At 38.5% G+C, this 27,992-nt stretch overlaps 1 protein-coding gene across 2 annotated transcripts in view; it reads right to left on the bottom strand.

Annotated features, from left to right (window-relative positions):
- The window catches only part of LOC131475045 (protein kinase C beta type-like), an 85,381-nt gene that overhangs the window by 43,754 nt on the left and 13,635 nt on the right, over window positions 1-27,992 (bottom strand). For both annotated transcript variants that reach the window (XM_058652857.1, XM_058652856.1), the window contains exons 3-5: window positions 15,385-15,467; window positions 4,378-4,489; window positions 3,867-3,995 (exon numbers count right to left, since the gene is read on the bottom strand). In XM_058652857.1, coding sequence (XP_058508840.1) covers window positions 3,867-3,995; window positions 4,378-4,489; window positions 15,385-15,467 — 324 coding nt within the window. The remainder of the gene's footprint in view (window positions 1-3,866; window positions 3,996-4,377; window positions 4,490-15,384; window positions 15,468-27,992) is intronic.

Raw genomic sequence — 27,992 nt, 5'->3', positions numbered from 1 at the left:
GACAGACGGTGTCACTTGCTGTACGGAGTGTTAAGCCTTTTGAGGGCAAATCGTGTGTGCGATGTTGGGCTATATAAATAAAATTGACTTGACGCCAAGCTCCAGGACGTTAACCACAGCACAGACCCAATGGCCAACTTTGAGCTCTCAGTGGTGAAAGTCAATAAATATTAAATGATGCCTGTTAAAGTGACCATCAAATGTTTGTTGATGGAAGCTCTGAGGAGGGTAGCTCTCTAGCTAGCGCATACATATCTTATCGGCCCGTTACGCTATGATTTGTGGCCGAAACGCAAAATTGAGTGTAAAGGTTGACTGTATTTACTTGTGTAATAATGCCAGTAACCTTGTAACATTTTTGTTCTGCCCTAAAATCACTTGATTTCAATCATGAGGCTAATATTTGACAGATTATACCTCACTCGTTCCTTTTTATTTGTTTGAATACATTTAAATTTCCAGTACAACCCATAAAATGCTCATTTGCACTTGAAATAAAGTGATTGCAGCTCCTAACTTGTGATGTAAAGTTTTTATTTCGCCTCAAAATCACTTGATTTCATTCAAGAGGCTAATATTTGACGGATTATACCTCACCCGGTCCTGTGTACTTGTTGGAATACACTTAAAGGGCCAGTACAACTCATAAATGTACATTCCCACTTGCCAAAAAGTGATTGCAGCTCTTACCTTGTAACCTAAACTAAACCTAAATTTCAATCATGAGGCTAATATTTGGCAGATTATACCTCACCTATTCCTTTTCATTTGTTTGAATAACTTTAAATATGTCAGTACAACCCATAAAATGCTAATTTGCACTTGTCATAAAGTAATGTAGCTCCTACCTAATAACGTTAAGTTTTTATTTTGCCTCAAAATCACTTGATTTCATTCAGCACCAACCCCCCCGCTTGTTCGCTGCGCTCGCCATTACCGTCCATCCATCCATCTTATTTTTTATTTATTTATTTAACCTTTATTTAACCAGGAAAAGACTCATTCTACCGCTTTATCCTTCACATGAGGGTCGCAGGGGGAGCTGTGCCAATCTAAGCTGACACAGGGCGATAAGCCCTCGCCATTACGCTAAAATAAAATCCTGGCTAGAACCCTGGAGGGTAGCATGTCAAATGGTCTCATAGGACAATTACAGTAAATACAAAAGAGAGAGTGTGTTTAAGTGAATGAATGCATTTGGCATTTGCAAGCAAAGGTGTGTTTGATGCATGTGGGCAATTCTAGCTTGCATTCTGTATGCACTAATTGCAAAGAACTTGTATGTGTGTGTGTGTGTGTGTGTATGTAGATGTGTGTGAGAGAGGGAGAGATGATACGTGTGCTTGTGTCTACAGGGAGAGCAAATGGAGATAAGAGTGCAGTAACAGCAGAATACTGGAAGTGCTCAGCGGCGTGGGTGTTGGCTTTGAAGCAGCGTCATCGGAGTCAATGTGGCATTCTTAAAGTCCAACGTCCACATGCTTGTATACTGTATGCAAGTCTCATTAGATGGTAAAATTCAACTCTTTGGGTTGTTTAGATTATAAAAAGTAATTGGTCTGGTTACAGCTGTCATAAAATCTGCAACATTATAGATATTTTGAGCAAATAAGATGTAAATAAGAAGACCTGGAATTGGCATCCTGTGGGTGGCGGAAGTGGGTGGACATGAGACGCACAGCGCTTCCAATACGCAGCGCATCTGTTCTGCAACCAGTATATCTTGGGGGTAAGCAGAGGAGGCCTTTGTTTCTAATAATCTGTATTAATTGTCACTAATTCTTACGCACTTGACCTTTGGTCGAGTACAGGGTAATATAATAACCCACCACTAAAAAGTTAGTATAGCAGTGATATCAGTGATGCCATGCAGAAGACAAGCCTCAAAAGTGGACCCCATGTTTATGACGCCAGTGCATCTAGAGAAACCCTGACTCGTCGGGGAGATTTCCCACGTCATAATCGCAAATGTCATTTGAGACACGAGTGACAAGTGCAGCATGGGTGTAGTAACACAGGAGAGTGAGTGGGTGTGGAGGGAACAGTCACTGCTGCTGGAGTGTCCTTGAGATAGATGCTGATCCTCCATCACCACTGAGCTCTGAGCACCTTGTGTATGTGTGTGTGTGTGGGGGGGGGGCATACGGGCGATCAATACAGCGTCTCATTGATTAAGTCCACAACTTCATTTCAAAGCACATGCACATGTTTCAGTGTTGCCATCATTTCCAGCAGCTCCTGCCACATTAAGCTGTAAAAATCAGCCATTGTGCTTCTACAATTTGCTCCCTGTGGTGGTGCTTTTTCCTTTCGTTTGTCTTTTTTTTTTTTTCTACTGCTCTGCAATGAGGTAGCAGGCTGCTGGTGGCTGCACACTGCCCCCTGTGGACACAAATCAGTATTGCGGCAACCTGCGCCTCTCAATGAAGACAATCTTCAACCTCAAGGAAAATCAGAGGATGTTAAGTGGACGAAGAGGAATGCAACACATTATCAGCAAAATCATCTGCACAACACGTCTGGCTGCGAATGCAACGTTAATTCAGGGAGATAAGAATAAGGGAAATGGGGTTGCTGACAGCGACAATTTAGCTTACTTCTAACATATTTGTTGTATTTTGTTCTGTAGTGCCCTTATTTCTTCACTAATGACCAGTCTACGAGTGTGGAAACCAGAAAGAGAAAGTGGAGAGTAGATGAGTGAGATTGAGAAAGGTATATCATACATTATATTCTTTGTGACTTCATTTATATTTTCTTATAGTCTTTTTATGCATTATGTATCTTATGTATTTATGTTTCTTAGTGTTTTAGCTTGCTGAGATCTATAATAGTTTCCTCACTTCCTCATTTCTTCAGGGTGTTTTTCTGCTACATTTGGTTTGCCCTGTGGTTGATAGTTTCAGGGTGTGGTGGGGGCAGTAATCGTTGTTTTGTTTTTATCCTATGAAGCACTTTGAGTTGCACTGTTTTGTATGAAAGGAGCGTCTGGCTTTGTGTAACTTACATTGGAAATGTTAGAGTAGCTGCAACTGAGTTAAGCTTTAAAATAATTATCTGCTGCCACCTGGGGGTACCACAGAACACGACAAGGGGCGCAACACTGTGGATTAATGAGATAAAAAACAATGTCCATATTTAACATATCTCTTTGGAAATGTACCTGTACAGGTGGTTTAATGGAGATTATTTTTCAAATATTGTAAAATATTGTTTGCATCAAATGTGGTGATGCAAAAGAAAATCATATTTTGATAATTGATTATTTGGATTGATTGTTTTCTAAAGAATTACAACCAGTTTATGTGATTTTTCAGCTTTTTTTCTTTGCTCCATATGACTAAGAAATCATGAAAACAATCATTTTGGTTTGTGGACAAAACAAGACATTTGAGGACATCGTCATTTCCAGGTTTGACAAACATTGATCAATATTTTTCAATTCAATTTTCTGACATTTTATGGCCCAAGCGATTGTCGATTTAATCGAGTAGATTAATCGATTATGGAAATAATCGTTACTTGCAGCCCTAATAGACTTTTCTTTCTCAGTGGGATCGACTTCAAGGATCCTGGTCAGACTGTCTGCATGTGAGCTGCATCTTCTGTGTATACAGATCTATGTTGCAATGAATTCATATATTCAATAAGGACAGCTGAGGCTGAGGAGTTCATTATTTGTTGCTGTGCCATTGTGAATCTTTTCCAGCCATGTAGAAGACAGTTTTTCTTCATTTACTAACAGCCTAGAAATGGCATCGACACCACCTGTGTAGGTCTACCAGCAGGGGGAGTCAGATGACTGTTATTCGGGTTTGTAGCAATGACTGCAAGTGTGTGTGTGTGTGTGTGTGTGTTGTACTTACTGGTAACAGTGAGTACATTAGTCTTGACTTCAGCAGTGATCTGGAGGCGACCTCTCCTCTCAGTGTGGTCTGTTCCACACAGGCTCGGCACGTTGGCCACACAGCGCTTATGGATGTTCATCATGCAATCTAGAAAAAACACACACATGTGCATTTATGGACTACATTTTCTAAGTACTGAGGAGAAAGGAGGAGAAAATAACAAAAAATAAAACCATTGCGACTTAATTCAGAATACAGTTATCAAGACAAGACCATACTTGCACATAATATAATATTCCCAATGATTTCTACTGCAATTCCAGTTACACCTAATCATTTTAAATAGGTAAACCATTGTGGATGTTTCCGAGCACTAAAAGAAGATCTCACATTACTTAAACAGTGTGTGTGTGTGTGTTTGTTTTTTGTTTTATCACCAATATATTCTTTTCATTTGCTGGGACTGTTATACATTTTCTGTACAATAAAGACTATAAGAGTTTTTTTGTGTGTGTTTGTTGAAACATACGTTCACATCTCATGCCCTGATGTATGAGGCCATAGAGCAGAGAGCCACAGTGATCACAGAACGTCGGGCTGGAGTAGGTGTGGATCTTAAACTTGTGCTTTGCTCTCGGGTCCTGGAAGGAAGGAAGGAAGGAAGACAGATGAGAAATTGGTTTAAATCCCCATTAAACTCACAGAGGAACACATGACATTAATTCATTGTTAATTGATGACTAAATTAACCCACTATTTTGATAATCGACTAATCTGTTTTAGAGGGTTTTTTTTTGTTTTTTAACAATACAAGCTTTCTGATTTTCAGCTTCTTAAATGTGAATATTGTCTGGTTTCTTTGCTCCATTTGACAGAAATAATCATTAAAACTGCAAAGACATTTGAGAACTGACTGATCGTACTGAAAATAATCGTTAGTTGCAGCCCTAACGTGAACATAAAGTGGCTCAGCAATTAATAAATGCTTTCTTTTTAATCTGACAAACACCCGCGCGCGCACACACACACACACGATTATTTTTTCATTTAGATATAGCGTGAGTTCCTCTTTCATGAACATTTGCATGGGCTATGTGTGTGTGTGTGTGTGAGTGTGTGAGTGAGAGAGAGTGAGGGAGACCTGCAAACATGGGCCAGTGGGCAAATACTACTATACTTACGCAGTGGGGTTTCAGTGGTTGACACAGACGGACAGTCAATTACACATACATTTGAGACATGTAACCGTTGCATACTTAGAGACTGAACACACACACACACACAGCAGCATGAACGAATGGAAGGTGAGAACCTTCATTACACTTGAATGTGATCCAGGTCGCGCGGCGAAGCGGGGGGGGAAATGTGGGAGTACAAATACTTGTGTGCAGAAGATCCATCCAAGTTATTATGTTGACGTTTTTACTGGATTATGAATTTTCCTCCCGCTCTCGTCCAAAGCATCTCCTCACATCCGAGATGCTTTGGATGAAATCAAATAAACAAGTGTTCACTGTCAAAGAACACATTTTTCATATGAACCAATTGAGTCAGGTGTGAGTGTAAACAGAAAACGTGTGTGTGTGTGTGTGTGTGTGTGTTGCTGAAGCTCCACCTCATGAGCTAAAAAAAAAAAAAAAGGTTGATTGGTTTCCTTCATTTCCACCACACCTGTCCTTTTTTTATTTTGCCTGAATTATAATCAGCCTTTCTGAAGTATGTGTGTGCTTGTTCAGTCTGAAAGATTATGCAGGTGCTTGTGACTGCTTGCGTGTAGACATGTGGGTTTCTTTGCACAGCTGTGTGTGTGTTTGCAGTTATGTGTTTGTTTGTTTCTCTGCCGCAGCTCGTCGTTCTCAAGGACAAGACCACTTCCTGCTTGTTCCGTTCCTCTGAAAAACAAGAGGGCACGATGCCACCGAGACGACAGCGATGAGCAACGGCGGCGCGATTACGACACGAGGGCTGACGGGAAAATAAGAGGGTCCCAGCTTTTATACAAACACCCGTGATTAAATAAGTCAAATGCAAACACTCAAAGATAGAAAAAAAATCAAAGAGGAAGAACGAAGATAAAACATTATCCTTCAGTTTCCTCCTCCTTTTAGAAATCACAATTTATTGTCAAACAAAATATATTTCAATGGTTTATATCTGATGGTGCTTAGAGCCATGGTTCTCAAACAGTGGTACATGTACCACTAGTGCTCCGTGAGTTTTCTCTAGTGGTACTTCAGAAATCCTGTATCAGAAATCCTGTATTTACCAGGGTATGTGATCAGAGTGGAGCTGAGGATGGAGAAATTAAACTAATAATAATAATAATAATAATAATAATAATACTACATTTATAATTAAATCATTTATAATAATTAAAGTCACCTCATTTCTCACTCCATCTTAATTTAATTTCACTATACCAGTGTGTGAAGTATATGTGAGGAAGGGGATAGAGCTGAAACTATAGCTCGATTAATCAACTATTAGTCACTATTCTGATCATCGATTAAGCAGTTTGAGAGATTTTTTGATTATTCAAACAAGATTTCTGATTGTTGTAGCTTCTGGTTTCTTTGCTCCACGTAACAAAGAAATCATTCAAACTTAACCAAGACATTTGAGAATATCAGGATTTCCAGGTTTCACAAACTGATCGACATTTTTATGACATTTTATGGACCAAACGATTACTCGATGAATCGAAAAAATAATCAACAGAATAAAAGATTATGAAAATAATTGTTATTTGCAGCTCTAGAAGGATTAGGATTACGAGAGAGCAGATTATGTCACTGGGACTAAATCTGCCTTCTGTGAAAAGTCTGTAGCTGACTTCACTGGGCTGATAACGGCGCTACTTCGAGAGTTCAATATCTTCTCAGGTGGTGCTCGGAATAAAAAGGTTTAAGGAAACGCTGCTTTAGAGGAAAATTCCCGGCATCAGAAAAGTCTGGAACATCATTTTCCTGACAATACATCTAATCTGGATTCCAGCAGTGGATCATCTCTGACGTTTGTCTTTAAGAACAGCTAATATTACTAATTGCTGGGGATGGCAGAATACCACAGTCTACTGCTTACTGAGTGTGTACTGTTACCTGTGATTGAAGTTGGAAAAGCCCTGACAAGCCATTTCACACGCATAATGCTTCCGCTGTCATAATATTCCGCTCCCATAAAGAAGAAATAATAAACAGCTTAAGGTTTTAAATAGAACCAGATTTAATCTCATATTGGATCAGACACAAAAGGTCTCTGATAAGTGATCAGTATACTGATAAAAATTATTTCAGACTGTCGTTTTGATTCATTTCTCTGAGTGGAATCCCACTTATTTGATAGGAACAGTGGACAGAGAGGGGGTAAGAGTGCACGAGTGGATCCAAGTGTAGGGCAGAGGGTAAAAGGTAAGTGTGAGGACAGAAGATGCTCTTGGAAGAGCTGGGTCGCTGCCGCGTTTTGGACCAGATTTAAAATGTTATTATCAGATATCAGCAAACATGCCAAGATCCGCTGGTTTAACTAATGACTACAACATTAACCTGCAACCTCCTTGACTTAACTATTATTATTTATTATATTTATTTTACTCAATGAAGAAAATGCATACATCTGCTGCTACATGAGAATGAAAAATAGGTTTATTTCACCAAAGAAGAGACGAATTCTCCAATATCGTCCGTCCCTGTTTAAAACCTATGCTTTAGTGTGGTGCCCACTGGTATAAATCCTTACTTGCTGAGAGTCCTAACCCAGGGTTGGTCCTACTGTAAGACACAGCAGCACCAGAACAACGAGTGCCCATGAGTCAGTGCAAAGACGAGCTGTTTTGACCGTTGTCTTGTCACTGTGCTTTGTCTCACTCGCTGCTTCTCTTTTGTGGTGGTTAAACACCCGGTGGTCCATTATTTTCCCCGTCAACATCATCAATCAAATCCCCGCATCTCGTCTTTTCATGTCATTCATGATGCCATGTGACAGACAGACTGCATTCTTCTGCTCATTTATTCACTGAGCCCCTACATACATGAAGTGCAGTGCGTTTCAACTTTTTTCTTTTGCCTGTTTACTTTAGAGCAAAATAGAAAAAAAAAACAACAAGAAAAATAACAGAGGTAATTTCAGTTATTGGGACGTACAACTCACAAATCTATTTAAACATCCAAACATTACATGTACAACTCAATGATCGTTTTCAAATCTTTGAAACATCATCATTGGCCAATCACAAAGGCTGCACTTGATTATTCTACTATGTTTGTCAAATGTAATAAAAGTTAGAATGAATGTATTACAATTCATTTCTTGAAGTTTCCAACAATATTGCAAACGTATCTACCAGGACTGCACGATACATCGTTAAAAAAAATAAACGATTCTACAAAACGCTGCCTTCTCTCTCGACATATGAGGCGTCTTTACATCACGTGAGTCAGTGGAGGCAGTTGAGAGTTTACAAGCAAGTGATTGTGGCACAGAATACACCAGACTCCTCTGTTCAATGATGAGATTTCAGGCATTTCCTTTGCTAAATGCTGGAGATTTACCCACGTTTTCAGGATTGTTAAGTCTTTTTAACTGATCTACAGTTTGGGCTAGTGGAAACACGCCATATGTCACTTAAACCACTTTAATAATAGATGTATAAATAATAAATAATGATGTTCAGGGTCTAAAGAAATCACACTTTACTTGAATGCCTAATTGAATGTGTGTAATCTTTTGTTCATGAGTGCAATAAACATTTTGATTTGTGAAAAAAAAAAAACGTGCCAGAGAATCTTAATTCTAAGCAAAAAGAAATTATCGTGATTCACATTTGTTCCAGAATCGCGCAGCACTACCATCTACTAATATTAGTCTTTTTAGACTGTTTATGAACGTATGAAGCTGTTCAACTCAAAGACATGGTTCTCCAACTGTGTAACAAATATTGTTCTCCCAAAAAGAACATTTTAACATTTTTACAGTCCGTGTATAGGGAAGCCTGCGATATACAGGATATTTGGATTGTATGGGATTTCATATTTTTATAAGTCTGATATCCGATCCAGTATCTGACCGATACAGATACTGACCGATAAATAAAGATTGTACTGACGCTTTGCTTGAAAAGTTATATCACAAATCTAATTCCAATCACAACATATATATCAGAAAAATCACAATTAGATAGTTTACCTTGACCAAACAACTTGGTTTTGTATATTGTATATTTATTTCCTACTATGTGATGAAACGAAACAAAACCTGAAGGCGAGCTGTACGTTTACTGAAGGAAGCACGTCAGGCTAAATAAATAATGGATGCTACAAAGTCCCATCATGAAAAAAGTCAGTGTGCAAACATTATTTTCACATTACAGTTCAACATTTCTCCATTTTGAGAAGAGGTAATTTAACTTTAGATTGTAGCAGGTGCGTTTTCTGCTCTCATCAATAAAACAAATGCAAGTGCCATTATGTTTGTCCCCCTCGGGCTTACAATACAATACTTACTCTGGGACTGTTGAAGTGTTTGTGTGAGACACTATTCAAAGGGACATTGTGTTGATTAAAGACGCAGCACAAAGCAACACTTTTTTTTTTTGGAAAAAGGAGAGGAGTTATTGGAACCACAAGAGCAGAAAATAAAAGGGAAAAACCAACTTCATCCTCACACCCTGAGAGAATCCCTCTCCTCCTTCCCTCTCTCCTCATGGCTTCGTCAGTCCTCCTCCTCTCTCAGAGGTTACCGTATGGTTTCGGCGCAGTTCTTTTCAACCATCTGATCTCACATACTCACTAAAAATATCATGGTATCAGGATCTGACTGTGCTCATACTGTATTTATGTTTGGGTGCTACCTCCATCTGTCTACTGAGCTCTTCACCTTCACTAGTTCCACCTGTTTCCTTCAGGGATAGCGTGCATTGGTTAAAGGGACAGTTTCGGTTTTCTCAAAGTGCTATGTATGCAAAAAGCTTGTCAACCTCTCACTCTCTGCACCAAAGTCAATTAAGAGAATCACGTCGATACACAATCGCGATAAAGTCCAGGTCGATTACGACGATCAGCTTTGGGCATATCTACTCGATCACACACGGCAGACATGTGTGCGTCACCAGCCGAGCAGCAGTCTACTTTTACCCTGCACTGCTCCGGGTTTGTGAGTTCCCAAGGTTAAGAAAGAAAAGAGCTGAGCTGTCTCATAAATACCTGTGCACAAACAGTAGACAATAAAAGAAAGCCACACTCAAATACATTCAACAACAGCCCTATTTCACACGTCTGAACACAATTGAGGAAGTTGGATTCGAGTACTTAATGAAAGTGCTGATGTGATTTTGCTTTATGTGTTTATATACATTACAACTTTTACATTTCACTGCATATACAAATTGAAGGAAGTGCATGTGTGTGTGTTCTTCTTGCTTTGTATGTGAGTATAATGTTGAACTAATCAATAGTTTATTCAGATTTCAGTACAGATGCTCAAAAAATGGCAGTTTAAAAAAGATACTGAGATATACACGAGAAATATTGGCCAGCCTTTATACTATATATCATAACATAGACTCTGTAAGAAACCTCTGTACAACGCCCTCACAACGTTCTCTTTTAGTTGTAAAAAAATATATATAACCGCAATACAACCAAGCGGGAACGTTGTGAGGAAACCACGGTGCAACCACAGGAGAACATTGCAGTATTTGGTTCCCTCAACGTTTAGGGAACATCTGCCTAACCCTGAGGGAATGTTCTCTAAACGTTATGTGTTAGTAGGGTTAAGAAGGTGCAGATTTTATTAAGTGACTCTTTTGTTTTGTGGCTGAAATCCATTTTTTTTAGTGAGAGCAACTAAAGATCCCCAACTGGTTGGATGGTAGCGTTGTCTGAGGTCGAGGCACACAAACTATCCCTTTAACGGGCTGTTGTAAGCTCATACGTTACAATAATGAATAATAATGAAGAACATTTAGGAGCGTGATTGTTATAAAAGGGTTATATTCAAAAGCAAAAAAAAAACACATCGTACATGGAGACAAACTTGATTCTATACCATTGTGGGCCTGAAATGTAGGTTTCATTAGAGGATCTCATCCCTCGACCTCTCCCACAGGGAACCCATTCTATTAACCCAGATCTATAATTGACTTCTCCTTTTAAACATACATAGCTGACAGAGACACGGGGAGAGATGGGAGTGATGAGCCGATTTGTGCAGACAGTGAGACAGCAGGATAAAAATCACTTTCAGCACGCTCCTTGCTTCATGTTGTGCCAAACCTTTTTAAAAAAGATAATTAATTGAGTCATTTCTGTTAATTATTTCAGAGCAACTCTGACATTACTGGCTCCGCGAGCCGTATCTATAAATATTTAGCCACATTTTTTTTCAATCTTTTGTTAGGAAAAGCAATAAGTCGGTTACAATTTGGATGATTTTCTCCTCGAAACAAAAACTCACCATATTAGGCAAACAAACACAAATCTTTGCTTTTGCAGCTTTTTTTTTTGGGTTTTTTTTCTTACCAAGCTAAAACTCACAGTGTGACCCTGCTGCTCCATCATAAGCTGTTGTGCCAAACTGAATATGTATGATGAAGCTTAAAATAAAGTGAACCCACAGCTGACAAATCCTGGAAATGTACAGCTCTCAGGGTTTTTCACGTGGAAAAAGCCACTTATGTGCAGGTGTGTGTGGGTGAAAACAATGTGCCAAGCAGCACAAATCGGACAGCGTTCGAGAAATATTCATCCAGGTGTTGCATAATGTTCCATGACACAGTCTGACCACATTTATGATTAAATAATACAAGTTGCTCTTGATCTAGTGCTCTTAGAAATGAAGCAAATATACAGTAAAGAAATAAATAAATAACTAAACAGTGGATCAGTCTAAAAGATGACAAACATGCATGAGAATAAAGGAATTACATGGATCCCTGGCTTCAGATGTCGCACGGTGAACCTCCTTCTATTCTTCCTCTCTTCTATAATCATAACACAAAGCTACCTGCCTTCACGTCTCCTATATTTAAATGTGCAGCTAGTTTGGAGCGGAGCTACCCCACATTCCTACTGTGCAGGAACCAAGGTGGCAAGGCCATGAACTCATTAAGGAAATGACATGGTGCGGGTGGTGAGGCCCCATAATTAAGAGCAGCGCCCCCCCAGGGTGCAGTGGCCTTTAAATAGAGGATGCACAGAATAAAGATAGATATGCAGGGATGGCGGAGAGAGAGATTCAGGGAGGCGCTGATTTAATGAATGCCAAAGATAGAAATATAGACAAAAGTCAGATTTCGAGGAAACGAGGACTTAAGTTTGCTGGCTTCAAACTCAAAAGGAAAAATATAATAAATATAATAATAAAACTCGGTATCAAAGCAGAAGTACAATTTCTGACACTAACCACAAATGGGGCAGTAATCTGGACAGGGCTTTGAAACTGAACAATGTTGTACATCATGACAACAAAATGTAATATTTGGCATTTTCACCACTCTTATTCACCGTGCATATAGTATGTGCAAACATACAGGTTTAGGGAGAGGTTTATCACTATAGAGCTGTTGTGAGAGTATATTGCAGTATTTAATTACGCAGATACTTTGCAATTCTTTTCGTCTTCTTATGTGTTGTTGAGTCAAAGTTGTGATTAATTTTGTGATAATAATATTGTGCAGAAGTCACAAAATAGACGTTTTGTGGAGGATAAAGTGGTAGAAGATGGATGCTAAACTAAAACTAAACAAACGTAACTGTGACGTAGTTCCAAATTTCATGAATTCAATCCAATCTGAAACATTTCATATGTGTTTATATAGTTGGTAAAAATTATTATTATTTTTTATTTAAACACATTTTAACATAGTAATGGGAAAAAAGCAGCCTAAATGCTCTGTGTTCTAAGGGTTAAATATCGTAATAATATTGTATCATGGTGTCTCTGGGGAATCCCACCCCTAATTGCTATAGTCCTGGCATTTAGTTACAGCGAAGTATTTACAGTATAAAAAGTAGATTTTTATTATTCTCAAAAGCAAAACAGACACAACAACAGAGCTGCACCAGACGCAGCCATCCCCGATACACACATCCATTGTGGACCTGACGTATGAAGCTTGTGCAGCTAATATTTCACAGCTTTGCTTAAAAACAATGAATAGAGTCAGGGAATCAAAATGCTACAAATGCTTTTATTCTTAAATCTGGTTCAGAAGGGGTTGTGCGTGTGACATATTTAACAAATTTAGACATGAAAAGGGAGGGGAAAGATCATTCTCACTGCCCATTCTGCTGTGAACCGTGCGTGGCTTGTACTGAAAATAGGAGAGAGCTCTATTCTCAAGATGAGCAGTGTGACTACTCTAATGTGATAACGTGTTCCTGGATAAAGAGCAAGATGTTCTGCAATGCAGACGCTCGCGGAAGTAAAAAAAAAGAAAAAGGAAAAGGAAAAGGCATCAGCTTATAATATCTGCACTGCACACGTGAATGAATATGATTGGATGTTATGGACGAATAAACCAATAAGAGGGAGGCAAACGGTTGAAAATAAGCTAAAATGAACACAACTTCATTGTTCTGCCTAAACTAACGGTATAATCTGAGGTCAAAACAAAAGTAATACTTTTATTTTTTGACATGATTTGATGCCGACTTTGACACATGAACTTAATATGAACTCTGCATGGCCTAAAAAAAACCAATTCATTCATTGTTGCCTTACAGCAAGAAGGTCACAGTTCAGATCCCACTTTGAGAGCCTCTGTGTGGAGATGTTTTCCGTGTGTGTGTGTGTGTGTGTGTGTGTGTGTGTGGTTCTCTCCAGTTACTCCGGCTTCATCCCATGTTCCCCCCATGTTAATTGGACTCCTCTAAATGTACCATCGGTGTGACTGTGAGTGTGAATAACTTCCCATGTAATACTTACTAAAACTGGTCAACTAACGACCATGGTTTAAAACCAAAACTGTCAAAGTAAAAGGTAAGTGTAAGGAAGTAGGAAGGAAGCTGCCAGGTCGACGACAGGAAGACAAAAAAAAAGTTGCTTTTTGCTCAACAGATAAACTTGCATTATAATGAGTTGAGTTGACACTTAAACGGAATAAAACAGCAGCGGACAAACGACAAACAATCGAGGATCCTCTGGAGGCAGCTCACTAAGTGTACTTGTCAGAATGAAAGGGCACTCCAGAGGTACGTAATGACTTAGAGACCGCAGAGTTTTTATAAGAAAGAAAGGTGGCATCTCAGGAGTGCTCTTAGGGACAGCGTAGACAATAGACCTCTATTTAAAAGGACAGATAAAAATAGTATCAAAGTACCATTTAGTGTCTCTTCCTAAAGAGAAGATTAAAGAGTAAAATAAGACCAGGTACATCTTTTTTAACTTAAACAAAGATGTGTAATTTAGTGCACAATGGATGGCTGTTATTAGTATTGTTTGATTTGATGCCAACGGACCACAAATATCGAACATTTAAGACATTTGAAGCTGCAGTGTGCAACTTTTTTTATTGTTAGCGATTAAATCTGCCTCCATTTGGTCTTCCTGAACAGAAACGATGTAATGCAATGTAACATTATATGTATACTACGTCCTTCATCTGAAAACAGGCTCCGTCAAGCAATACTATCAGACCTGACTGAGTATGTGTGTGTACAGGGGAAAAAAATAAGCATTCATCTCATGTGAATACCACGTGTTGATACCAGGTCTGAAATATTATTCGTCATTTAAAACTTTCAATGCAAATGTTTTACATGCAATACGTGATTTTTGGTGAGGTGAGGGCAGAAAATACAGAACTAAACAAAACTTCCAAATGATTCCAAAAACAAAGCGATTATTACAATACTTTTATTCTGAAAATAACCCTTTTAATGTCATAACGGTGTCTGACTTCCTGGTCCGAGTAAAGATATATACAATATACAATAATTTATAGTTATTTTAAGCTAAGTCCAAAAGGTTCATTTAAAATGTTTTACCCAAATAATATTATTTTTTCCCTAGCCCTGTATCACGTGAGACTTTCCTGTGACAGCTGTGAAATAAACTAGCAGTGATGTGATCCACTTTTAAAATGAAATTAATGATCATATTCAGTTTTATTTTTCACCTTTACTGCTCTGTGTTTCTCTCTTTGCCATTTTAATTATTTTCTAGAGTCTGCGCGAGTGATTTGAAATATTACATTTCATATTTAAAATTTGAAATAAATGGATTACATGTTCAGAGATTACTGCAGTTACTGCATTTGTCTTAAGAATAATTAAAGACACAAACTCTTCATACAGTCATGTTTAAGAAGCTGAACTGAAGATTCTGCCTATCAGACAAAAATTCTTGTGTTCTGCGTATGATTAGTCATTTTCGAAAGAAAGAAAAAGGGAAGAGAGAACAAGATGGAGACTGCTGGACCAGAACACCGTTGGTGACAGGTGAGCTGGAAATATCTCAGTGGTTTGATCCGTCTTTCACTTCATACATACACTCACTCATTCTCAGAGTTAAAAAACCATTTATTCAAAACTGTACTCACATCTGATGCAGGTCCTGCATCGGCTCCTGGACACGAGAAAGTGACAAACTCATGGCAACGTTTGTGAACCACAAAACAACACACTGCGGAGAGAAAACAGAGGCAGAGAATGTGTCAATCAACAATTGCCTTAGTAAAAATGTAAAAATGTTGCTACGTTCACTTGAACTAAATTTATAATCCTGACAATATGTCCTCTCTATTTGTGTGTGTTAACATCTGGTAGAGTATGTTGTTTACCACACTGAGAGGTCTTTATAAAATGGACTTCATTGTAAGTTACAGACAATTGTATAAGACATAAGACACAGCACTAACTTAACCTATGAAAAGATTTAGTCATGGTAAATTTACATCGGGATGCAGTGCTTTCTGAACACCCACACGCTCATATTGTCACTCCTGCAGCGTTGACTCATTGTGAATAAGAGCACTTTCTAAATGCCGTCAACATCGTGTACAATGTAACCTCAGAGTTCTGTGCGTGCAAAGTTTGTCGTCAAGAGAAATAACGGAGAGGGGGAAAAAAACAAACAGGAAACAAACTGCTTTCACACCACCGCCAAGTTGTCAGAGATTTGTCGAAAGAATAACAAATATACACACACCGTCGCGTAAGACGGACAAATAAGAAGATAATCTAAACGAGATGAAAGGAAAGGAACGCATCTCCACTTTTCTTTAGGTTGGCAACAATCAGCGGTGCAGAAACATGTGAAAAGCCTTGATGTGCAGTGAGGCTGTCATCTCCACCCTGATCAATGTCGGCTCCACTGACAGGCAAGATGAACAGAGGAGGCTAAAAATATCTCACTATCTCTCGCTCTCTCACACACACACACACACACACGTACATAGATTGTACCCCCGAGTATATTTACATGGTGTGTGTGCAGATGAGCTGTAAATGCACCAAGCAACAGAGATTTTGATGATAGCTGCAGCAACAATAAATGAAGAGGGAAAAAAATAAATAAAATACTGCAGAAGAGGAAGAAGAGATGAGCTCAAATTCATGACTGATTAATCAGTTTCGCAACTTCACAGAGAGAAAAAGTGTTTAAGTAATCATTTACATGTTTGTGTTTGTTGCGTGTGTGTGTGTGAACATCTTTGGTTTTTAGACTTCTTTGTTGAATAAAACAAGCAGTTTGAAGATCTTTTCCAGATGACTGATTCATAAGGCCCTTCTTGGCTTGGTTCCGTCTTATTTATGCTCTCTGCTACAAAAGAACCAATAGCTGTCTATGCATTATGTTCTTGTGGCATTCATCACTTGATTGTTCCCAGAGTTCGGACTGAATTGGGGAAACGAGCGTTCAGGTTTGTCGCACTCTTTGCTTGGAATACTGGAGCTAAAAATATCTGAACTCATCTCACCCGAAGCTTCTCGTTCCATCTTAAACGTGAGACAATGAGAATCCATTGAACTGAGCCTGCGTTTTTAATATTTTTGGCTGTGTTGAATGAATATAGCTCAAATTTTCCAGAAGGTATTCATTTTTGGTAAACTTTAGAACTGTCATCTGAGTTTCTTAAATTAGCCTAAAATTGCTAAGCTACAGAAGAACTGACTAATTTGTTCCTAGCGGCATAAAACGCCTCCTTCACAGAAACAGCTGTAAAAACTTTATATATTAATATTTTTTATATTAATATATAATGTTTATTAATATAGTAACAAATTCGTATTTTTTATTAAAAGGAACTCTTAAGGGTTAAATAAAGGTTAAATAAAAATAAACGAGTCGGTGAAAAAATAACCACAAGTTGAGGCCCTGGAGGGGCACACACACACACACACACATATATACACACACACACACACATTCATATATATATACACACACATATACATATATATATATATATACACACATATACATATACATATATATATATACATACATATATACACATACATATATACATATAAACACATATATACATATATACACACATATCTTTATATCTATATATACACACACACACACACATATATATATATATATATATATATATATATATATATATATATATATATATATATATATATATATATATATATATATACACATATACACACATATATATATACACACACATCTCATTAGCCTCACAATAAGCTAAAACACAAATCCATTAGGAATGATAATGCAATAATATCCATCATTATCTTTTCTGCTTATCCTTTGGGGGCTGCAATGCAATGATGCTGCAGCCAATCAGAGCTGACAGCAGGTCAGAGGTTGGATACATCGTGCACGTCCTCATTACACAAAGACAAAGTACCATTCACACTCATACTCACACCTACAGACAGTTTGAAGTCTCCAATTAACCCATCCTCAAAAGTTGAACTGCATGTTTTTGGACCGTGTGCCCAAAGAAAAAACAGACTTTTTTAAATATCTTTACACTCTTATCTTTTAGGAATAGTCAGAATGTAGGAATAAAAGTGAAAAATGTTTGATCAATGATTGCACTGAAATACAAAAAAATACTTTCTATTCCAATGACAACCTAATTTGTGGTGCATCTATTATTACAAGGTGGCAGCAGCTGCAGCAGGAAGCATTTAATTAGTATGTTTGCAGAAGTGATTACATTTTACGAGGGTCATTGAATGTATCTCATCGTAGCTCAACCCACTGTGAACCCTACATTACTTTATGACTAGCTCTCATGCACTGGAGTAAAGAATATTCAAATGTATAATCCTGGGCATTTTTGCTTAAAATTCCCCTTCCTCGTCATCATTATTTCAAAGTGGTATCAGTACAAAGGCAGGCTCTGTATATTTAAACATATCGGTTAAATATCGGTTGCATCCAGGCATAAATATAAACATTTACCACCACAATTATCCTGACCAAAATTATTGCGATTAACGATATTATTGCGATGACGGAAACTTAAACAGGGCTGAAACAATTACTTGAATTTTAATCAATTACTAAATTATTCATTTTTCAAATATTCAATATTCAAATGTGAATATTTTATGGTTTCCTTGCTCCATATATAAAACTGAATAACATTTGAGAGCATCAACATTTCCAGGTTTGAGAAACACTGATCAACATTTTCTGACAATTTTATGGACCAAACAATTACTCGCAAAAAATAATCCACAGATTAATCTATTAGGAAAATAACCGTTAGTTGCAGCCCTAGTCATTTTTTTGGTGCAAAATAATTAATTAAAATAGATCACATTAAGCTACAAGGTAAGATGCAGCTGCCCGCTGTGGCACATTAAAAAAAATCTAATCACGATAATAGACATTGGACTTATTGTGAGTGCTTTTTTATCACAATGAGCAATAATTTTATATACTGTCCCATAGTTGCATGTATTGATGAAATACATAAATAACTTAACTCATGGTTAAGGGATTAAGGTCACTTTGCACGATGGAATTTCATAATCACAGTTTAGAATAAGCAAAAACAGATTCTTTCGTCATCTGATTATTGCAGAAATAACACCAGACTTTATATCAGTGACCATAAGAGAATCATCAACATCAAAACCTTATATGTAAGAACATACAAAAAAAATTCCATCATGATATTTTCATATCATCCTGTATTCTATTTTATTCTATTTCGTCATCAACCCTACACACACACACACACACACACACACACACACAAATCATGTGCACCTCAATGGTACTTCACTCCCACGCAATATCCTCTCTTTGGTCACACCACCCACTCACTGTGATGATACCACACACACACACACATGCACACACACACACAAAAAAAACACAAAGAGCACCCACTCATTCCAATGATATTACAGATTGAATCCAGAGGATGGAGGGATAGAGGTAGAGATAGAAATGGTGAGAGGATGTGTGCACAATATTGCTTCAAGGCAACTGCTCTTTTGGAGTTCTGCTACTGCCAATCTCTCTCTCACACACACACACATACACACAGATCAGTGTTTAAACTACAAACTACAGTTTCCAACTCCATGACCGTTGCACCAAAACAAACATCCTCTCGCCAGATATGAAGTGTGTCCGCCTGTTTTGCTCTTTAACCAAAACCCCAACAACCTTGGCCCTCGCTGACCGACGACCACAGTTACTTCCACTGTGTCCATCGACCACATCGTTTGAGCTGACACCACACAACCGCAGACAATGGTGGGATTTGTTATTACAACTAGCGGTCAGAAGAATGTAGAGGAGCAGAACATGTACTTTCCTCTCATGTGCAAGGAGTAGCAGTGTTTAACAAGATAAAACAAATGCTTAAATGAAGAACAGGTATCCAAAAAGTATACTTGGAGATACAATAAATGACATTTCAAGCATGTTTAAATTGTAATCTTCTGCACTTTACATTATTTTAATAGCTTTACATTAACTTATTGTTTTATGCTCCATTTTACTCTTACACTTTTTGTTTTCTTTTCCTCTTTTTATTACTGTTTTTATATATACATGTGTATATATATATATATATATATATATATATACACATACATATACATATATACATACATGTATGTATGTATGTATGTGTATATATATATATATATATATACACATACATACATATACATATATACATACATGTATGTATGTATGTATATATATATATATATATATATATATATATGATAGATAGATAGATAGATAGATAGATATAGATATATATAGATAGATATAGATATGTATGTAAGCACATTGAGTTGCCCTCGTGCATTAAATGTGCTGTACACATAAAAGCTGCCTTGCCTAGCAGTCCACTTACATTAGCCAAAACAATTTTAAATGCAAGGTAAAAGGACCATTCAAATGTGGTTGCCATTTATTGATGTCAACGCCAAAGCAGGGAAGGACATATTCAGTATTACTTGTTACCAAGAGTGTTGTTTTTTGTTTGTTCATTTTATTTTGTGTATTTGTCGCTCATGATAAGTATCAATAATTGCCGTTTGCTGCGTGTTGGGCCACAGAAGCTCTCCCTATAAGGTGCAAACACGCAGTGGAACCAAACGAGCCAACAACAATTCCCATGATCCTGTGCTGCTCCGTGACATCAGCAACCTGCATACTTTGTGTTGTTGTTTTGATCGAGACCCTCAGCAGAAGAAATTACAAACTGTGCCTGTAAATCCATTCAATAAATGCATTATGCAACATTTTAATCACATGAGAAACAGTTTGGTTTTTCAAAGAGAATAAATGATACTGCATGAAATATTAAGATCATGTAATGATAACTCTCTTCACAACCTAAAGCTTTTGTCTTTGTGTTCTCCTAAATATCTGATACCCTACCTCCACATCCTATAAATTAAAAAATCATTTGTCGGGAGATAAAAAGCAGGATCTCAAGACATCTCAAACACATGTCTATAAAAAGCTTTCTCATTTTCTGTGCCACACACTTGCTCCTTCCCTCCCTATGTCTCTTTCTCCCTCTTTCATCTCTCACTGAAATCCCTCTTGGTGCCCTCTGTGTACTGCTCTCAATCTGACTATAATGTAGCTGGCCCCTGGCCCGTGTGCCTCCATTATTTCACGTATACATTAAATATCCATAGATGACACATGGACTTATTTATATACTGTTCCACATCTTTCTTTCTTTGACATTTGTTAGTCCACCTCTCTCTCGTCGTCTGTGTCATCACCGTGATTCAGGTTTATACCCGTTATACTGGCTATGAATTACATTACATTACATTACATTACATTACATTACATTACATTACAGGCACCTGTGTTACTTCTTTGCAGGCAATAACATGTCTGCGTAATGTGTCCCAAAAGACTGTTTTTTTTCCCCAGGCGTGAACATGCCTCTGCATGCACACGTCACTGCAGTGATCCACATTAATCCCGGCTTCACATTACAGGTCCCAATCGGCACCAAAACGCTGAAACTAAAAGGCTGCAATCACGTTTACACTGCAACAAACTGGTAGTTAGTAAAAGCCTGCAAATGCCACTTTATGCTTCATAACATAAAGCATTGCCTTCTCTATCAGTCTCTCTCTCTCTCTACGTATATACTGTAGTGTTTAGTACTGGTTTAAATAGTTAGTGTGACACTTGAATAATAGCACAACCCTGGATCTCTTAAACCTGGAGTGGGAACCTTATTAATGTTCCTGGTAAACCCAGTCAACAATTTATCTGCTGTGAAAAAGGTCTCTTATGTCAGGTTTGTTCAAAACATGCTTGAGCATCACATACCCACGCTGCACGAGTTAAACTCAGTGACAGCTTGCTAAAACATAAGACCAACTTACAGATATTATACCCGTGTTTTCCCTCCTCTCCTTTCCTCTTCTCTCGTATAATTTCCGTTTATGCAACATTGGCACAACACTGACGTTGTACACAGCCTCTTCCTCTAATGAGCTGCCAATGAGTGTGTGTGTGTGTGTGTGCGCGCTTCTGTCTATGAGATGCAGTGACACGCTGTACACTGATGCCCCATATTCAGCGGACATGCTCAGTGCGACAGCACATGGCACTGTGGCTAGTTAAAAGTGTTCATCTGCAGCTGTGGTTGCACATCACATCACATCACCTTTAGTATCTCATACATACTGTATTTCGAGATAAAAAAAACAAAAAAAACACGGTGCTACATAATCCACTACTTTAGCTAATCACAGAACCGAGATGAAAACATTTCATTTTCATGTTGCATTATGATCCTGAAATAACACATTAAACATTTAATGCTGCGTTAATTTGAGGAACACCGCGAGAATCGTTTCCTCATCGCTTTACATAGACATCAGGGGAAGTTTTACGTTGCATAATTCATATGCGCCATTTCACTTTTCATCTGCATAAAAACATTTGTATACAAAAAAAAAATCCAGGTGATTCTACTGGGCTTTTTAATGTGCGAGAGTAAAAACGTGCTTAAAAACCGTGTCCACGCACCTCTTCTGAGTCTGATTACCTTGCCTAGACAGATGGGGCCACACACATCTTCCATCGAGGAAGATGGAGTTGCTCTGGGCAGCTTTGTACGGTACATTTCATGCAAAAGTCAGGTTACTTGCCGTTATTCTCATGCTAACCGAGGCAGTATTTCATAATTATGTTCTCTAACTGACTGCTTTCACATCCCGGCTGATGGGTTCATGGACTCGACTACAAATCCTTTTTTTGTCTACAACTCCTTGTGACTACAGCAGACCTGGCACAGTGTTTAAACACAATGGAAGGAAAGGTCTGGGAGAGTCAGACGACTGATGTTGCTTCTGTCTCTTGCTCCTTCTAATGCCTGAATGAAAGGGAAACGTCCTGATGAGCCGGGAGGGAGACACAAAGAAGATGCTGATGAAACAGGAGCAACACAGGAGGGAAAAAAGGAGCAAGATGATAAAGATGGAAAGCAAGCGGAAGAAAGTCAATAATCTGGACAAAACACGCCTTTCACCTTGGGCACTTCCCCGTGTGTGTGTGTGTGTGTGAGTGTGAGTGAGTGTATGCAAGGGCTTACATAAGGGGGCTGAACAGCCTACGCCAAAGTATAAATATCCACAATGCCACCAGTGAAGCAGGGAGAAGGGTCAGAGTGAGTCAGCACACCCATATCACTCCCTCTCTTTCTCTCGTTTTCTTCCATCAATCCATCTTCTCTAATTTTGAGATCTCCACTGTTTTTATACCTATCATTTTCCATCTTGTTGTTTGTCAGTTTTTGGAAAAAACAAACCATTTTACTTGGCAGGCAAACAAACTGTGACCTTGAGTTGGTAATGACTGAATCTGTGTAAACAAACCAAAAGAATCAATTACATATTCACAAAAGCTCTTTTTAGCACTTTGATGCCAAGGTTCCTTAAAGATTGGCAAAGCTGTTATCAAAAACACGTCACACGTCAACTTTGGTTTTTGTTCCGTTTCATTCACATTGGGTTTTTTTTAAACTTTTTTGGGGAAATTTTTTTGTTTTTGTATTTCTTTGTCACTCAGACCACAAAGCTTGTGGTTCATTTAATTACATTTTTCACAGAACAAACTGGAAAGAACACCTAATATACGAAATATAATCTAATATCCATTGCAAATGAGTTATCTTCACTTGCATGACTGGTCGTTTTGCTATTTTGCACATTGCTATTTAAATGGCAAACACAGGAATGGACGATTCTCTGCTGAGCCGGACCTGCTCGTGTGCCTGCTGGGGTCGGGCTGCTGGGGCAGCAAGTAATGCGGGCAGATGTGAGTGAAAAACAGGAGAGACAGGATGGAGAATAAAAAAAAAGACATGCAGTATAAAAGCAAAGCAGCTCAAGGAACTTAAAAGAAATGTGCCAAAGTCAGATTTAAAGTTAAAAACAAGTGGCAGAAGTCGATGGTGATGAAACAGGAGCACAGTCTCACATGATGTGTTACGAATAATTGCTGTCTTACATTCAAGATGATACGTGGCGGCGGTGGCACTCGTGCGAGACACTTTGCTCATTATTTGGATTTGCTGCTGAAGCAGCAGTAGAACTAATGGAGGGGAAGAAGAGACAAAACCGCAGCAACAGATACGAGTCCTGTAATCTTCCCAGTGAGATCTAAAGAAAGCACCTTTGTGTCCGTGTCCCTTTAGCGCCTCCTCCCTGCGTTAACGGGTGTGCGGTTGTTGGAAGGTGGACCCTCTGCCTCCACCGTCTAATCATCAACTGTCCTATCAGCGACTCCATTAGACCGCACGGGCTAAGTAATTGCACAACATTCAACTGGCATTTAACTGATGAGGAAGAGGAGGAGCGCTGAAGCGCATCCCTGTGCGCCACAAGCAGAGTGTATGTGCATTGTTGTGAATCTGCTTATGTCAGCGCATCCAATGTGCTGTTTAAATAAGCATGAAAATACTGCGCCTTTATTGATTTTAGACCAGGTTTTTGTTGGTCAATGGTGCCGCAAGATAACAATGCGCCAGACCACACATCATTTTAAACACACCCTGGGGTGCACTTATTACCTTAGAGGTTCAACATGAACGGACTGAACGGAGTGTCTGTGAACGATGCACATAATTGCTATTCAAAGCTGGAGTGCATATTATTTAAATGCAAATTGATGTCTGTTATGAGTTCATACACGGGCCACACGGTTGGTGTAGTGGTTAGCGACGGACTTTTGAACTGTCCAGGGCGTACCCGATGTCAGCTAAGATAGGCACAGCTCCATGTGGAGGATGGACGGGCGGATGAGTTCCTACAATGCTGATTAGCTCCAGGGGACTCACTTTCCTTGTGGGCTACTATAAAAACATTAAGACGATCCACAATGGCGACGTCTGTAGTGTTGACCCACCTCCTGATATATATATAATATATAAAAACAACATTTAGCACATTCCTGGGTAAAATCAATAAATCATATAATCATTTTTTTTTTTTAATCTTCAATTTCTGCCAAATAAAAGTTTTTTTAACTGGAATAAAATATGGAACAATCATGAACAGCAGCCTTTGTGCTTTGCCAGTTGTTTGTGTTGTATGAAAATGTTTATGAGGGAAACTGCAGTTCCCTCTCATGACAGGGACTTAACTGTTAAATATGTCCAGCAAACACAAATGCATACACACATGCAGCTTCTCTCTCTCTGTATCAACTCCCCTGTGAACAATCGCTACTGTTTTAGGCTACAAGAAAAAATAATCAAGGTTAGTGAAGTATAAGTGAACAAAATATGACGTCTATGATGTCGGTGTTTTACAATACTGTACTATATTTGTTGAAGAAGATAGTCACCGTGCTCAAAGCGCTGTACACTTTTACCTAATCCACCAATTTACTCATTAATTCAGAGAGAGGAGGCATGAAGAGGGTAAGGTAGAGGGAGTGGGAGAGAGGACACAGAGGTGAGAGACGAGGACTGCAGTTAAGAAGAGACAACGAGACCGTCATGTTTCAGTCATGAGCTAAATACAGGGTGTAAAAGATTGAACATGTTATGCAAGGCATAATAAAAATGAACGTCGCCTCCAGATACGCCTGCAACACGTAGATAAATACAATTCAAGTGTGATGAGGCTTTTATGGCTTAATTTTGGTTTCCCGTTTTATTGTTTCTTTTCACTCCATGCATGTCATTTCTCTTCTCAAAATATGGCTCTCACTTAACAAAGGGTGACCCAGACGGATGTCTTTACAACCGCCAAAAATCATTCACCGACTACAATAATATTGTAAACTCCTGCCACTGAGCATACAGGTTTATTTTTAGCAGCGGAATCCACGTCTGAAGCTTTTTTTTAAAAAAAAGGGTTTTTCTTGGTGTTTTCACCCACAATGCTGCTTTAAAAAGCTGCATCACTTCTTTTTTTTTTTCCACACTGTATGCTTCTTACACCCTGCCTGCTCAGTTGTGATGTAAAAGTAGTCACTCTGTGTGCAACGCGGGAATATCGACAAAGGTGCAAAAACGGCAATCCTGAGAAAGAGATCGTGTGGAGCTGAAATGCTTAATCAGTATTGATGTGAACTTGCTTGAAAATGGTTTAAATGTAACACTTACTTACTTAATGTCATCATACTCAATATAGGACGATACGTAATTTGTTCCAATAAATCCTAACACCCCTAATACTCCACAAACAGTTAGTTATTAAAAATTGTAATAATTGTTACTTTATTTACAATAATACTAGCATTAGAGTGTACATACTCAGTACACTAGGATGGAATAAACACTCCCTGAATGGGAACTCACTGACAACAGCAGGAAATTCTGACAGCTTTTCACTAAATTACAGTAAAGTAAAATAGGTTCTGTGTACTGTGCACCAGATTTGTTTTATTGTATGTCCATCAAATTCTGTGATCATTGGAATTTGGATTGGAATGATGTGACTGAACGTTGGTCATAAAAATAATCAAAAAGAATCCATGAACAAAGCAAATCTAACAGCCCAGGTTCATTTCTAATATTATTCTCTAGTCTGTCAACCTGATCGGGATCGAGCTCTCGCTTTATATTACCAACAAATGAGAACACGCACACAGAGTGCACAGACACTTGTGAGCCTGGATGGTTGTGGTTACTTTTTGCCAAATCAGTGGCTTGCTATCTTCAGAGAGAGCACAGTCTCCCTCATGTAGGCCTGCATCTCCAAGGTGCTGTCGCTGCTGCGGTTGCGTCTGCCAAAGTCACTCTCTTTGTACAGGTCCCACTTGTGCACAGTCACCGTCATGTGATATGTTAGGAAACCTTACAAGCACCCTTTGCTGGCTCATATGGTCAAATGGTCTTTGAGACGGCAGCGTGAAATTCAAACGCGCCATTACAGCTTTAGCATGAACTTTACACATTTCTAATAAATAGGCACAAGTCTTGCAAACTAAGATAAAAGAAAAGGGAGGTGTGTGTGTGTCACACACAGGAGTAAGCAGAAACAGGAAGTGCGAGCCATGTCTAGGAGGAACAAATAAATCAAATATAGAAAGTCAAGAAGATGGAAAGTCAAAAGAGGCCTAGGATGACTATACCCTCCCTGTTGCTAGGTTACCAATGATAGGGTTAAAGGATCTCAGGAGCAAAACTGACATAGTTAGATGGTCTCGATCAAACATCTCACAGGGGGAGCGAGAGAGAAATGGACAGAAATGGGGCAACTTTGAAACATATACTACATTAATGTTAGATTAACTTACTTGTATTTTTAGACAGACACGCACATCCTACAGATAAACATCCCACAAACGTACTGTATGTCTAAAGTTGGATTGAGCCTTCTTTGCTGTGTATTTAAGAGACGCATCTATATTTTGCGCGTTCACAATTTTATTATTTTCATTTGGGGATCTACTACATCTACATATGCATCGTTTGTCTCGTACTGTTCACTGCTGCAGTGACTCTTTTTCACTCGCTATGCGTGGCCCGTCTACCCAGTGTGCTCTGATTGACCAGCTGCGAGCCACCTAGAGCATGTCGGACATGTGGTTTACCCACGGGCTTTGACAGACTGCCTTGCAAAACAACAACAAGCCCAAGTGCATGTAACGCATTGGTGTAGGAGTTGTCATGTTACCAAACATGGTCTATTGATTTAAAGGGTACCCTCCATACCATATCACAACATGCCTACTGATACCTGTGAACGCTCCTGGGTGAGAAAGTAAAGAGCACAGAGGAAAAAGACGAGAGACTAGAGCAAGAGTTACTGTAGGTGATAGGGTAAGGTAAATAAGACATCAGTTACAAATGTGGTGAACTTTTCAAAAGTTAATGGAAACAATGATTGATGCCTTTTTTGGCGATAGAAAATGCAAAGATGAACAGGGAAATGTTTCCAACCAGACGAGAAAGAGCTCACATCTAATGTTGGCACAGCTGTAGTCAGTGACGTTGAATCCACCACGGACAATGAATACATCAAGAGCGGCATCAGCATATTTATTATTATCTACAGGTCTAGGTAAACATTTACTTTATTAGAAATTGCCAAGACTTATTTTAGTCAGACTGCAGACCTAACACGCTATATACAATAATTAATAGGGGATTTTTTTAGTATGTCTGAAATGTTAGCATGAAGCCAATGCACACAATTAACAAGGAAATATTACAGTGTTCATTTGTTATGCTTGGATATGCATTTG

This window comes from Solea solea, chromosome 16, assembly GCF_958295425.1.
Source record: "Solea solea chromosome 16, fSolSol10.1, whole genome shotgun sequence".
Lineage (NCBI taxonomy): Eukaryota > Metazoa > Chordata > Actinopteri > Pleuronectiformes > Soleidae > Solea > Solea solea.
The sequence above is the reverse complement of the archived record's forward strand: the minus strand, read 5'-3'. Positions and strand labels throughout refer to the sequence as shown.